The 15724-nt window shown below is 49.9% G+C and overlaps 1 protein-coding gene across 1 annotated transcript; it reads right to left on the reverse strand.

Moving 5' to 3' along the window:
* Positions 1-468: 468 nt before the first annotated feature.
* On the reverse strand, positions 469-10428 carry AP2S1 (adaptor related protein complex 2 subunit sigma 1). Its single transcript, XM_012761505.2, has 5 exons — positions 10281-10428; positions 6097-6246; positions 1641-1754; positions 1030-1089; positions 469-845 (listed from the first exon to the last, which is right to left on the reverse strand). Exons 1-5 carry the CDS (start codon positions 10281-10283, stop codon positions 744-746), a joined length of 429 nt encoding a protein of 142 aa, XP_012616959.1. The 5' UTR covers positions 10284-10428; the 3' UTR covers positions 469-743.
* Between the last annotated feature and the right edge of the window lie 5296 nt (positions 10429-15724).

The raw sequence follows: 15724 nt of genomic DNA on the forward strand, positions 1-15724 counted from the left end.
TAAAAACAAGGATTCCGGATCTGCCCGCCTGGGCTCAAAACTGGCCCCAAACACACCTGGCTTGGCCACGGACTAGCTACGTGACCCTGGGCAAATCTTTTAAGCTTCCTATGCTTGATGATGTCACCTGAAAAATGGGGATAATAATAACCCTTTCCTCATAATCATGTGAGCACTAAGGTAATACTCGCTAATTGCTTAGAACAATGATGGGAGACACTCAGGGCTATTAAGCATTAGCTTTGAGGGTTATTATGTTAGTAGCAAGTGCTTGGTATCTAAACCTATCATCCCTTCTAGTCTTGGTGGCCCTTTGTGCAGGTCTGAAGGGCGTCAGGGTTACTTGCCTTGCTCAGCACAATGAAGGGTGTTTGTTGATCGACTGACTGATGGACTGATAACAAGGCATCAGCATCCTGAGTGTCTTCGGTCACCAGGGGAGGTAAACAAATGCTCAGAGACAGCAAGGCCAGGCAGGACCACGGGTTTATTGGGGGCTCCACGCACACGCACTCACGGCATCACACAACGGCACAGGTAACTAGGGACACGCACGGTGGCCTCCACCCGCAGCTGGGGCCCAGAGGCAGTGGGATGCAGTCTCCTCCCTGGAGGCCCAGGCCCAGCTGGGTCCCTGCCTCCTGGGCGGCTGAGGGAGGGGGCTGCTGGGGCGGGCCACAGGCCTGGACAGGGGAAGCGAGCAGGTGAGGCCGGGAGGGCCGGGCCCGAGGGGCTCCCTGCCCTCACTCCAGGGACTGCAGCATCAGCAGCTGCTTCAGCACCTTCGTCTGGCTGGTCTCGCGGATCTCGCCGGCTAGGAACATCTCGTCCACGACCGTGTAAACCTGTGCCAACAGAGACCGGGGGCCTGGCGGGACAGAAGGGCTTGCAGGACGCCAGCCCACACCCTGCTGCCCCAAGAGCCAGGACACAGACCCCAGCAGGGGCACTGGGTGGCCACGGGGCCATAGGCCACCCTTCGTCCCCCCTCCTTTGGCTCCTTGAGCCTCCTCTTCACCAGGAGCCTACCTTATAGAAGTTGAACACCAGGTCCAGCTCACAGACGTTGTGGAAATACTCATTTAAGACCTGGGAGAGGAAGACAGAGAGTTGGAGACGGGCAGGGAGAGTGACATGCACACACAGAGACAGGAAGGAGGTCATGAGAAAGAGACCAAGGGGAGACAGGGGGAAGAGAGACAGAGAGAGACACAGGAGCAAGGATCACCATAAAGAGATGGCAAAAAAGAGAGAAACAGGAAGGTTGGGAGAGAAAGACAGACAGACAGACAGATCCAGGAAGAGGAGTAGGAGAAAGGGACAGATACAGACACGGGGAAGGCAGAGAGAGAGAGAAGCAAGCACAGGGATCACGTAATGACAAAAAGAGACAGTAAAAGACTAGGGCACAGAGGGAAAGACACAAGCAGAGCGACAGCTGGATGGGCAGAGACAGGAAGAGACGGGCAGAGACGGGAAGAGACAGACAGTGACGGACACAGACAAAAAAGAACCAGGTGGGTACAGAGAGAGTCCCATCCACTGTGGTGGGGGGTGGGGACCAGGAGGGGACCAGGGAGGGCTCTCGATGCTCGAGGGCCACACGGGGGCTGCCTGCCCACCCCCACCCCCCTGCGCACCTCCACGAAGTTGTGGATGGCCTCCAGGTAGGCCAGGTTGTTGTCGTTGACGTCGACGCAGATGCAGAAGTAGAGGCCGGCGTAGCGTCGGTAAATGATCTTAAAGTTCCGGAACTGTGGGGCAGAGAGGCTGTGAGCGACAGGGCAGGGCCCGGCCCAGTGTGCCGGGCAGAGTGGGGCCAGCACAGCCTTCCACTGCACACGTGGTCCCTGGGTCCCAGCTCCGTGTCTGGCCCTGCGCTGGAGGCACAGTGGTAGCTGAGACAGGCTGGGACACGCTCTCTCGGGGCTCACGGTCCGGTGGAGGAAGACTTATCCCCAAGAGGGGGGCAGGCATCTCCAGAGTAGGCAGAACTGGGTTGTGGGAGCCCAGAAGAGGTGCCTAACGCCCTCTGAGCCTGGGATTGGGGCATGGGAGGGCTTCCTGGAGGAGGCAGCGCGGGAGCCGAGACCTGGGGGAGGGGCAGGGGCTGCCATTCCAGACGGAGGGAACTGCCTGTGCAAAGGCCCAGGGCCAAGACGGAGCGTGGCTGCGTGGCGTGTTCAGCAGCAGCCATCGACCTCGCCACTCCCTTCTGACTCCCTGCTACCTCTGGAGACAAATTCCTTAGCCTGGAATTCATTCATTCAATCATTCTACAAACATTTCCTGAGCACCTACTATGTGCCAGGCCTGTGTTGAGCAGCCCAGGTGGTCACCACTGTGACCAAAATGACCCCAGGCCCTGCCCTCACTGAACTGTAATATACATAAATATTAGAATAGCAATGCAGGGCCAGGTGCGGTGGCTCATGCCTGTAATTGTAGCCCTCTGGGAGGCCGAGTCAGGACGATCGCTCAAAGTCAGGAGTTTGAGACCAGCCTGAGCAAGAGTGAGACCCCATCTCTACTAAAAATAGAAAGAAATTAGCAGGACAACTAAAAATATATAGAAAAAAAATTAACCAGGTGTGGTGGCGCATGCCTGTAGTCCCAGCTACTCGGGAGGCTGAGGCAGGAGGATCACTTGAGCCCAGGAGTTTGACGTTGATGTGAGCTAGGCTGACGCCACGGCACTCACTCTAGCCTGGGCAACAAAGTGAGACTCTGTCTCAAAAAAAAAAAAAAGAATAGCAATGCAGGGACGCAGACTTAATTTTATGGGCGTGTGTGTAAAAGTAGATAAAGAGATAGATATCAACATGCACATCCGGTTGTAAAGTACCCATCTGGCCAAACTGAAAAAAAAAACCAAAAAAACCCAATCCCAGCTCTAGGTCTGGGACGTGTGTGTGGCACCCCCTGGTGGCAACCTCGAGTGCCAACAATAACCTTTGGATTTTTTACTCATCTTTTTCTGCTCATCCTTTTGTTAATTTCTTTTTTCTTTCTAGCAACAGGGTCCTGCTATGTCGCCCAGGCTGGAGTGCAGTGGCGGGATCATAGCTCACCGTAACATCCAACTCCTGAGCTCAAGCGATCCTCCTGCCTCAGCCTCCCAAGAGGCTGGCATCACAGGCCGGCGCCACCACACCTAGCATTTCGTCTTATTATTACAGTAATGCCTGCGTGATCTGTGGATAAATGATCAGCACACACCCCCCTTTTCTTGACATTCTGCCTTTCCTGCTCTCACACTCCCAGCTCTCCTACCCCTCTGGCTGCTGCTCTGTCTTTGCAGCCTCCTAGTCCTCTATTTTTAAGGTCAAGGCCTCTAGGGAGCTGCCCCAGGCCTTCGACTTGTCTCCTGCCACACACTCCCAAAGTGATCTCCTCCTGCAGGCGGCAGCAGACTCCTCCCCTGTGCCCCCCCAGCCACTGCCCTGCTCCACCCTGACCGCTCTAGGTCGTCGCTGTCTGGCAAGGGTCTGTCATCCCACCGGACTGTGAGCCCGTGAGGGAGGCCGGGGCCGTCACCCTGTGTCCCCGGCACCACCCTGCATAAGGCTGCCACTGACGAACACTGCTCAAAGATGTCCACCTCCTAATCCCTGGACCCTGTGAATATGGCACCTTACATGGCAAAAAGGGACCTGGCAGATGGGATGAAGTTAGGAGCCTGAAGTGGGACAGGAGCCTGGATTATTCCGGTGGGACCGACACGATCACAGGGGTCCTTAGGAGGGAAAGAGGCAGACAGGACACAGCGGGCAGAGCGGCTGGGAGACGCCACGCTGCTGGCTCTGAGGATGAGCAAGGGACGCTGAGCCGAGGAAAGCAGGTGGCCTCTGGGAGCTAGAAAAGGCAAGGACTAGCTGTGCGTGCCCTCTCTGTGCAGGGCCTTCCACGTTTCCATGTCCTGCCCAGCCCTCTCCCTGAACTCCAGCTTGTCACTCCCTCCTGGACATCCCTGCCTCCACGGGGATGTGAATGACCCTCGGACGTGACCTTCCCAACACCTCCCTCCTGCTCTCAACCTGCTGCCCCTCTCAGACAGTGCCAGCTCCGTCCCACTGGAGGCTCGAGCAGGAAATCCAGGCAGCATCCCTGGCTCTGCTTTCCGGCACATTCCATTCCAGCCTTTGGTTTTCTGCTCCTCACCCTCCCCAGGGCTTCCACGCGGGTCCAGTCTCCAGCATCCCTCACCCTGAACGCCGCGGTCGCCCCGCTTCTGCTCTTGCGCCCTGTACAGGATCCCTAAAGCCCAAGTCGGCCCATGGCCCTTCTCTGGTCAAGACCCTTCTGCGGCTCCCATCTCACTCCCAGTAAGAGCCCAAGTCCTCCCTGTGACCCCCAAGGCCCTGCACCATCAGCCCCTGTTATCTTTTCCCCCCTCATGAGCCCTCAATTGCCTTCCTCCCTGGCTTATTCCACCTTAGACCCACCAGCCTTGCTATTCCTGGAATGTCGTAGGTGTGTGCCTGCCTCAGGGCCTTTGCACTTGCTGTTCTCTTGGCTTAGAATGATCCTCTCTCAGATAACATCTCTTTTACTCCGCCAACTCCTTCAGATCTGGCTCAGATCTTTTCAGCGATATCTTCCTGACCAAACCATTTAAACCTGTACTCCACTCCCCAGAGTGGACACCCCAGTACCCTTACCTCCCCCAATACTTGCTTATTTTTCTCCCCGGCATTTGCCACCACCCGATACACTACATCTTCTACTGTCTGTCTCCCACTGACCAGAACATCACCCTCAACTCTCCGAGGACAGGGATCTGCGACTGTTACGATCACTGCTGGATCCCTAATGCCCAGAACAGTGCCTGGCACACACGGTAGGCCCTTGATAAATATTTGTTGAATTCTACAGGACAATCGGTCCGGTCTCTTGAATAGGTTAATTTCATGGTAATAAGAGGTGGAAACTTCTAGATTAAAAGAGACCAAAGAGACATAGCAACCAAAAGCAACATGAGCCTTCACTGGCTTTGAACAAATCAGCTTTTTTTTTTTTTTTTTTTTTTGAGACAGAGTCTCGCTTGTTGCCCAGGCTAGAGTGAGTGCCGTGGCGTCAGCCTAGCTCACAGCAACCTCAAACTCCTGGGCTCAAGCAATCCTTCTGCCTCAGCCTCCCGAGTAGCTGGGACTACAGGCATGCGCCACCATGCCTGGCTAATTTTACATATATATATTAGTTGGCCAATTAATTTCTTTCTATTTATAGTAGAGACGGGGTCTTGCTCTTGCTCAGGCTGGTTTCGAACTCCTGACCTCGAGCAATCCGCCCGCCTCGGCCTCCCAGAGTGCTAGGATTACAGGCTTGAGCCACCGCGCCCGGCCAACAAATCAGCTTTGAAGATGTGGAGGGAATGGGGAAATGTAAGTTCTGATTGGGTACTAAAGTAATATTAATGAAGTATTACTAATTTTCTCAGGTTTGAGAATAGTATCCTGGGGACAGAGGAACATGTCTTTATTTTCAAAGCTGTATCCTGAAATATTTAGGGATGGAATGTCATGATATCTGTGATTTGATTTAAAACACTGCAGCAAGCTATCTTTGCGATACTATTCGCTCTACTTCTGTGTGTTTTAACATTTCTATAAGAAGTTTTAAAAAGGCACCAAAGGGCCAGGTGCAGTGGTTCATGCCTGCAATCCCAACACTTTCAGAGGCCAAGGCAGGGGGATCACTGAGGCCAGGAGTATGAGACCAGCCTGGGCAACACAGTGAGACCCCATCTCTACAAAGAAATTTTTTTAAAGTTAGGTGGGCCTGGAGGTATGTGCCTGTAGTCCTAGCTACTTGGGAGGATCTCTTGAGCCCAGGAATTCAAGGCTGCAGTGAGCTATGATTGCACCACTGCACTCTGGCCTGGGTGGCAGAGTGAGACCCTGTCTCAAAAAAATAAATAAAATTTTAACATAAAAATAAAGGAAGGAAGCAAGCTAGAAAGCATGTTGAATGAGAATGAATGAGTGTGGGAAGCAGGTGGGGTCTGAAGGATTCTTGTAATCAGAGGTGAGGCAGGAGGTGAGGCAGGAGAGGCCACAAGGAAGCAGGGGGTGTAGAAGGCATGGGGGGTGTCACCTCCACGAAGTTGGTATGTTTAGCATCTCGGACGGTGACCACGGCGTGCACCTCCTCGATCAGCTTCTGTTTCTCATCATCATCAAACTGCATGTACCACTTGGCCAGGCGCGTCTTGCCAGCCCGGTTCTGGATGAGGATGAAGCGGATCTGGGGGCAGCAGGAGGAAGAGGAGGAGGAGGGGGAGTGAGAAAGGCAAGGAAGGCACTGCCTGACAGCCCCACCCAGCCCCGAAGGGCAGACAGGGCCTCCAGGCTGTGTGCCTTCCGGGAGCCTGGCCGCCACATGCTCTGTGCCAGGTCCCTCCAATACCCCAGCAGAGTGACTATCCTTCCACCAAGTGGCTGACTCTGGAGTCAGCGCCAGGGTCCCCAGGCTCCACTGCCTCTCTGAGCCTGTTTCTCACCCGCAAAACAAGTTTCCCAAGAAGATTCATCGTGCCAGGGTGTTTTCAAGTTTTTAACTTTCAGTAAGTTTATGAACCTAGTTCAGTAACTGGTATGCAGCAGGCACTCAATACATGTTTGAGTTTCAGACTTCTTTGGTCTTAATCCTGATTCTGTCGCTTCTTTTTTTTCCTCTTTGCTTACTAATGTTTTAAAATACTGAAACAGGCTGGGCGCGGTGGCTCATGCCAGTAATCCTAGCACTCTGGGAGGCTGAGGCGGGAGGATCACTCAAGGTCAGGAGTTTGAGATCAGCCTGAGCAAGAGTGAGACCCCGTCTCTACTAAAAATACAAAGAAATTAATTGGTCAACTAAAAATATATAGAAAAAATTAGCCGGGCCTGGTGGCACATGCCTGTAGTCCCAGCTACTGGGGAGGCTGAGGCAGGAGGATTGCTTGAGCCCAGGAGTTTGAGGTTACTGTGAGCTAGGCTGACGCCACGGCACTCTAGCCTGGGCAACAGACTGAGACTCTGTCTCAAAAAAAAAAAAAAGAAAGAAAGAAAGAAAAAATTCACATACCATTAAATTTACTCACTTAAAATATAGACAATTCAACGGTTTCTAGTATATTCCCAGTTGTACGAAAAGCACCACTAATTCTAGAACAAGAAAACTAAAAACAAAAAAAAGCATCACTAATTCCCCCTGATCCCCCCTTCCCCTAGCTCCTGGGAACCACTAATCTACTTTCTGTCAATATTAACATTTTTTCAAGGTTCATCTACCTTAAAATGAAGAAAGTATCAGTGCTTTGTTTCTTTATTCCCCCCCCCCCCGCCATTTTCTGTAGTTTAATACTTGGCTTGGCCAGGCCGGGCTGCACGTGGTGGCTCACACCTATAATCCCACCACTTTAGGAGGCTGAGGCAGGATGACTGCTTGAAGTCAGGTGTCTGAGACTAGCCTGAGCAAAAGTGAGACCCTGTCTCTACTAAAAACAGAAAAATTAGCCAGGTGTGGTGGTGCACGCCTGTAGTCCCAGCTACTTGGGAGGCTGAGGCAGGAGAATGGCTTAAGCCCAGGAGTTTGAGGCTGCAGTGAGCTATGATGATGCCACTGCACTCTAGCCAGGGTGACAGAGCAAGACCCTGTCCAAAAACAAAAACAAAGTTGGCTGAACATCCCTGTTATTACATTCATTCATCCAACAAATGTTTATTCAGTTACTTCATTTTTTTATGAATGAATAATATTCTCCTATATGGATATACAGCCTGAGTATCCCTAATCCGAGAATCTGAAATGCTCCAAAATCTGAAACTTTTTGAGTGTCGATAGGGCACCACAAGCAAAAAAATTCCACACCTGACCTCGTGTGACAATCACAGTTAAAGCGCACTCAAAATTTCATTTTGTGCACAAAATTATTAAAAATATTATATAAAATTACCTTCAGTCTATGTATATAAAGTGTACATGAAACATAAATGAATTCTGTATTTACATTTGAGTTCCATCCCCAATGTATCTTATTCTACATACGCAAATATTCCAAAATCCGAGATTATCCGAAATCCAAAACACTTCAGGTTCGAAGCATTTCAGATAAAGGACATTCAACCTGTAACACACTTTATGTATTTATCAGTTGATGGACATTTGGGTTTTTTCCACTTTTTGGCTGTTTTGAATAATGCTGCTATGAACATTCACGTACGAGTTTTTGTATTGACGTATGTTTCATTTCTCTGGTATATACCTAGAATTGCTGGATCCTAGGGTAACTCTAAGTTTAACTTTCTCAGGAATTGCTAAACTCTTTTCTTTCTTTCCTTTGTTTTCTTTTTAACCGGCGAGACAGCAGCCTTCAATATCAAATGAAGGTGCATTCCTAGGAATTGTTAACCTGTTTTGCAAAGCATATGACACTTCTTCTGCAAGTATGCACTACCATGCCCAGCTAATTTTTTCTATTTTTTTGGTAGAGACAGGGTCTGTCTGTCACTCAGGCTGGTCTCCAACTCGTGAGTTCAAACGATCCTCCTGCCTCCGTCTCCCAGAGTGCCAGGATTACAGGCGTGAGCCACCATGCCCGGCCATTCATCATTATTTATTTAGCTTTGAGAAAACCATGGTCCAAGCTCACCTTGCTAGAAGTTTTGGGCCCAGCTCTGCCTGAGACAGGCATGCCTATGCCCATTTTATAGATAAGCAAACCAAGGTTCAGGGAAAGGAAGTCTCACAGGAATAAAGCAGAGAGCTGGGAGTCCAAAGGCTTTGCTCTGAACCCCCACATGCCAGTTTGTGGGAGTTTCTACCTCTTTCCTAGGAGTCCACTCTCTTTCCTAAGCCTCATCCTCCACACACTCTATCCTCCCTCCCCCACCAGCCGAGCTCCACAGGAACAGGATATTACACTCTCCTCCCAAGAACTCCTTCTGCTGAGCCAGGGAAAAGCACTGCCTAGCAGGGCAGGGGTTCTGGGCAGGAAGGGAAGTGAGGGGACCCACAGCGGGAAGCCACAGGCTAGGGGCAGAGCCAGAGACATCTGGGGCGTGTAGGGAGGAGAACTAGAAGCAAGCATACCGAGTTGAGAGAAAGCTCTGCCTCTTACTCCCAAATTCCCTCATACATCTCTCCCTGTTTCTCTTTCCAAGTAGAATCTCTGTACCTCAGGGAATCCACCCTGGGAAGTCCCCTCCCTCTGGCGTCCTCACCCTTCTGCTGTCCCCTGTGGATGCCCCCCCAACCTTCCCTGCTTCCAATACCTCTCCCCTAGAGTGGTTCCCTTCCCACACCCACTTTCTTGGTTTTAGATCCCTCCCTCAGGCCTTAGTGGGCCTTTTATTGGGGACATCCCTTCTCCAACTGCTAGGCCTCCTCCCTTGTTCCAAAGGTCACATATTGCCTCCAAGGACCCTGTTCCCTGGGGAGACTCCTCCCTGGTCTGATACCCTCTCCCATTCATCTTCTTTCCTGCCCAAAGAACCCTTTTTTTTAGTTCCAAAGCCCCAACCTGGGGTACAAGGGCATCCCAAATCCAACGCTCAGTCTAAGCCTCAAGAGCTTCTTCCCAAAATCTCACGCTTCCAAACCTATTCCCTATTCTCTTCTCTTGAAGAGACCTACTTAATTGCTCGCCATTCATTTCTGGTATCCACTGCCTACCCCTATGCTGTCTCTCCTTTTGCAGCAAGCTTTCTCAGACCCTAAGGCCGTATTCCTTACAGTTGCCTACTTCTGTTCTCCCGTGCCCAGTCTCTTTCCCTTGACATTACCTCTTTCATCAGCAGTACCCTGCCCCTGTTTCGACAACTCCTCTCGGCCTGCAAGGCCAGCTCCTTGCCTCCGAGACCCTCTCCCACCAGGATGACCTCCCTCCCCTGTTCCAATGTCTCCGGCTCTTCTCCAAGGATCCTGCCACACTCCCAAAGAGCCCTCCTTTGGGAACGTCCCCTCCCCACCTCCAATACCTTTTCCCTACGCCCCACGAGTTGCCTCCCCAGTTTCAGAAGCCGCCAACCATCTCCAATGTCTCCCACCTAAACACCCCTTTTTCCTTGGCACCCTGTCCCCAATGACCCCTCTCCTCCAGACCCCCTGCGCACCCCAACGCGCAGAATCACGGCCTTGTTACCCGCCTTCCCGGCCCTCCATCGGCCCCAATCCCGAGAGCCCGCGCCCGGCCCAGACCCTCCGCGGCGCGGGGGGGTGCTTGTCAGCGCCCAATCGAGCCAGTTATTTGCACGTGGACCCCCCTCCGCCCGTCCCCAGCGTGGGCGCGCCCCCGTTACCATGGCGACCCCCGTCCGGACCCCAGCTGCCCGGGTCCCGCGGCAACTGGGCAGCTCCGGCACTGACTGCAGTTAGGGGGCCCAGGGCTAGAGCGCACTTCCGGCAGAGGGACCCGCCCGCCCTCTCGCGCAAAGCCCGCAGGGAGTAGTAGTTTCACGAATGGGTCGGCTTATTTGGGCCACATGCTAAGGAGAAGGGCCGGGCCACTTCCCAGCATGCTGCGCGACCATCCTTTTCCTATCAAAAGAATGAGGCCCCGAAATGCATGCTGGGAGTCGTGGGAGAATGTCTCTTCAGGGGACTACAATTCCCGACATGCTTTCACAGCCACCAAGGCGGGCGTTGCATTCCGGGAAATGTAGTTTTCTTAACATCCTACACCCATCTCCCACTGCCCCTTACATGCAATCTGAGCATGCTGGGAATACTAGTTTTAAAAAAATAACTGCGTTGTGGAGCTAGAACTGTAACTCTCTTTCCATTCAGTGCTTTGTTTAAAATATGTTGAGTGTTTCCCTATGGGAGACAATGGTTTATGAGCACGAATTTGGGAGTCAGAGTGTGTGGAAATCTTGCCCTTGTACATCTTGTCTGTCTGACTTTGGGCCAGTGACTTCACCTCTTTTTTCTTTTTTCTTTTTCTTTTCTTTTTTTTTTTTTTGAGACAGAGTATCACTTTGTTGCCCGGGCTAGAGTGCCGTGGCATCAGCCTAGCTCACAGCAACCTCAAACTCCTGGGCTCAAGCAATCCTGCTGCCTCAGCCTCCCGAGTAGCTGGGACTACAGGCATGCACCATCATGCCTGGCTAATTTTTTCTATATATTTTTAGTTGGTCAATTAATTTCTTTGTATTTTTAGTAGAGACGGGGTCTCGCTCATGCTCAGTCTGGTCTCGAACTCATGAGCTCAAGCAGTCCTCCTGCCTCAGCCTCCCAGAGTGCTAGGATTACAGGCGTGAGCCACCTTGCCCAGCCAACTTCACCTCTTAATTCAATGTATTCATTGGAAAAATAGGAGGCCTCAAGGGGTCACCTCTGTAGGGTTGTTTTAAAGCTTTGAAAAATTTCCAAATAGAACAATTCACAATTGCAAAGATGTGGAAACAACCCAAGTGCCCATCAATACATGCATGAGTGGATTAATAAAATGTTGTTGATATATACCAAGGAGTACTACTCAGCCATAAAAAAATGGTGAACTAATACCTCTTGTATTAACCTGGATGGAGCTGGAGCCCATTCTTCTAAGTGAAGTATCGCAAGAATGGAAAAACAAACACCACATGTACTCACCATTAAATTGGAACTAATTGATCAACATCTATGTGCACATATGGAAATAACATTCATCGGAAATCAAGCAGATGAGAGCGGGGGAAGAGGGGATGGGTAAATTCACAGCTAACAGGTACAGTGCACACTATTTGGGGGATGAGCACAGTACAAAAGCAATTTATGTAACCAAAACGTTTGGATCCCTGTAATATTCTGAAATAAAAGAGAGAGAGAGAAACAGAGAGAGAGAGAGACAGAGAGAGAGAAAAGAAAAATTTCCAAAGTACATAGGACAGTGCCTGACACATAGTAAATGCTCAATAAATATTAGTTCTTGAGACTGCCTGAGAATTCTGGGTGCTGTAAGCTATTTCAAATTAAAACAAATAAAATAAAGTAGTTCACATTATGAATGTTCATTGATAATATATGTCAGGTCATAGGGGGCATCTCACTCACTTCCTATCCAAGGGTACAGTTATCTTCTTTGAGTTGCTCAAATATGCCAAGTGCTTTTCCATCCAGGACCTTTCCTTGGCCCTTTCTCTTCCCTGGAAGGCCTGTCCTCCATTCATTCCATGGCTGGCCTCTTTTCTTCCTTTAGCTTAAGCACCACTGCCAGGGATGTACATGGAGGACCCTGCCTAGGAAGGTCACCCTTCCCTACTGGCATAATTCTCTAGGTCACAGGTTAGTTTGGTTTTTAAATGGCTTTTATTGCAACTTGTAATAATTTTATTTGCCGTGTGTGTGTCCCTAGATCTACCATTAGATGGTAAGCTGTTGAGGGCAGGGACTCTGCCTGGTAACAGTGTCTTCATCATGTAGAACATGGTGGCACATAGTATGCACTCAATAAAGGTATTACTCCCTTTCTGCCCGGCAGTTAGTGCTGAGAGTATGAAATGAGTGCTCCAGGCTCGGAACACACATTTATTATTAAAAAATCCAGGCCAGGCGTGGTGGCTCACCTGTAATCCTAGCACTCTGGGATGCTGAGGTGGTCGAATTGCTTGAGATCAGGAGTTCGAGACCAGTCTGAGCAAGAGCCATACCCCGTCTCTACTAAAAATAGAAAGAAATTAGCCAAACAGCTAAAAATAGAAAAAATTAGCCAGGCATGATGGCACATGCCTGTAGTCTCAGCTACTCGGGAGGCTGAGGCAGGAGGATCGCTTGAGCCCAGGAGTTGCAGGTTGCTGTGAGCTAGGCTGATGCCACGACACTCTAGCCCCGGCAAGAGAGTGAGACTCTGTCTCAAAAAAAAAAAAAAAAAAAAAAAAATCTTGGCCAGGCGCAGTGGCTCACGCCTGTCATCCTAGCACTCTGGGAGGCCGAGGCGGGTGGATTGCTCAAGGTCAGGAGTTTGAAACCAGCCTGAGCAAAAGCGAGACCCCTGTCTCTACTATAAATAGAAATTAATTGGCCAACTAATATATATTTATATAAAATTAGCTAGGCATGGTGGCACATGCCTGTAGTCCCAGCTACTCCGGAGACTGAGGCAGAAGGATTGCTTGAGCCCAGGAGATTGAGGTTGCTGTGAGCTAGGCTGACGCCACGGCACTCACTCTAGCCTGGGCAACAAAGCAACACTCTGCCTCAAAAAAAAAAAAAATCTTTAAAAAAACAAAGAAATAAATAAAAGTATTACTGTTGGCACTGAGGTGAGACACTAATAAAAACAAAGCATGGCCGGGCGCGGTGGCTCACGCCTATAATCCTAGCTCTCTGGGAGGCCGAGGCGGGCGGATTGCTCCAGGTCAGGAGTTCAAAACCAGCCTGAGCAAGAGCGAGACCCCGTCTCTACTATAAATAGAAATAAATTAATTGGCCAACTAATATATATAGAAAAATGAGCCAGGCATGGTGGCACATGCCTGTAGTCCCAGCTACTCGGGAGGCTGAGGCAGCAGGATTGCTTAAGCCCAGGAGTTTGAGGTTGCTGTGAGCTAGGCTAACGCCACGGCACTCACTCTAGCCTAGGCAACAAAGCGAGACTCTGTCTCAAAAAAAAAAAAAAACAAAAAACAAAAAAACCAAAGCATATTAGAGAATCATGTAAATTAAAAATGTGGCACTAGCAGAAAAGCCAACATATAACTATTGAATGTTGCAAGGACATAAAGAGGCCAGAGATCATTTCTGTCATGTACACTTGTTTATCTCTTACAGGGTTGGGACTAAGGTCAGGTAAGCAACGTGCCAGGGTGCACGATTTGGAAAGGCCCTCACTCAAAGATGCCAATTCAGCTCTTAGACAAGCCTAAAAGTGAGTACCTCCTTAAATTGTGTGCTTGGGCACACAATTGTGTGCCTCAACTTGGTCCCAGGCCTGATGGCCAGTGCCACTGGCAGAAAGATAACAGACTCTGTCTCTATCCTGACAGCATTCACACTATAGCAGGGAAAATGGACATGTATGACATTACACAAATACTTTTTTTTTCTTCTATTTTTAGTAGAGACAGGGTCTCACTTTTGCTCAGGCTGGTCTCGCTTTTGCTCAGGCTGGTCTCGAACTCCTGACCTCAAGCAATCCATCCACCTCGGCCTCCCAGAGTGTTAGGGATATTACACAAATAAATTAAGAATTACTGGCTGGGCAAGGTGGCTCACACCTGTAATCCCAGCACCTTGGGAGGCTGAGGCAGTAGAATCGCTTGAGGCCAGGAGATCGAGACCAGCCTGGTGGCCGGGTATGGTGACTCATGTCTGTAATCCCAGCACTCTGGGAGGCTGTGGTGGGAGGATCGCTCAAGGTCAGGAGTTCGAGACCAGCCTGAGCAAGAGCAAGACCCCATCTCTACTATAAATAGAAATTAATTGGCCAACTAAAAATATATATAGAAAAAATTAGCCGGGCATGGTGGCACATGCCTGTAGTCCCAGCTACTCGGGAGGCTGAGGCAGGAGGATCACTTGAGCCCAGGAGTTTGAGGTTGCTGTAAGCTAGGCTGATGCCATGGCACTCTAGCCTGGGCAACAGAGTGAGACTCTATCTCAAAAAAAAAAAAATAAAATAAAATAAATAAATAAATAAAAAGAAAGACCAGCCTGGGCAATGTAGCAAGGCCTTGTCTTTACAAAAAAATTAAAAATTAATCAGGCATGATGATGTAAGCCTATAGTTATTGGGAGACTGAGGCTGGAGGGTCACTTGAGCCCAGGAGTTCAAGGTTTCAGTAAGCTATAGTCATGCCACTGCACTCTAGCCTCGGTGACAGAGCAAGACCCTGTCTAAAAAAAAAAAAAATTACTGTAGTAAGTCCTGTGATAAAAAAAAAAAGTGCAGGATGCTTTGAATGTTGCACTGGTTATCTGTTGCTAGGTAACAAATCACAGCAATGCTTAGCAGATTAAAACTACAACACTTATTATCTCACACAGTTTCTGTGGGTCAGTGGTTTGGAAGTGACTTAGGAGGAGGGTCTGGCTTGGGGTCTCTCAAGGGTCTGTCGTCAAGATGTTGGCCAGGGCTGCGGTCATCTGAAGGCTTGATTAGGGGTGAAGGGTCTGTGCCCCAGGCAGCTCACTCTTGTGGTTGGCGGATTAACGCTGGCTGTAGGTTGGAGGCCTCAGTTCCTCACCATGTGGACGTTTCACAAGGACATGTGAGTGTCCTCAATGTGACAGGTGTTTTCCCCCAGACTGAGTGATCCAACAAAGGTCAAGGAGGAAGCTGCAACATCTCTAATGACCTTGCCCCAGATCTTTTCTGATCTTGTCATTCTCACAACATCCTACTGGTACACAGGTCAGCTCTGTGCAATGTATGGGGGGATGTGAGTACCACGTGACAATCACTGGGGACCATCTTGGAGTCTGGTCACTGCTTATAGCAGGGGCACCCGGCCTAGTTGAAAAGTTAGGGACAGCTTCCCAGAGGGAAAGACATTAAAGCCTAGATCAGAAGGATGAGTGCAAATTAACCTCAAACTCTTGGGCTTAAGCCATCCTCCCACCTCGGCCTCCCAGAGTGCTAGGATTACAGGCAGGAGCCACGGAGCCTGGCCCCTTGAGATAGTCTTTATCTCAGACATGCAAACATGAACCTGCTCCAGTTTGTTTGGGTCTGACAAAATAGTATTTCATCCTGGTGTCTGCAACTTTCACACTGTTGTAACAGAATAGCTGAGACTGGATAATTTATAAAGAACAGAAATTT

This window comes from Microcebus murinus, chromosome 16 (genome assembly GCF_040939455.1).
Source record: "Microcebus murinus isolate Inina chromosome 16, M.murinus_Inina_mat1.0, whole genome shotgun sequence".
NCBI lineage: Eukaryota > Metazoa > Chordata > Mammalia > Primates > Cheirogaleidae > Microcebus > Microcebus murinus.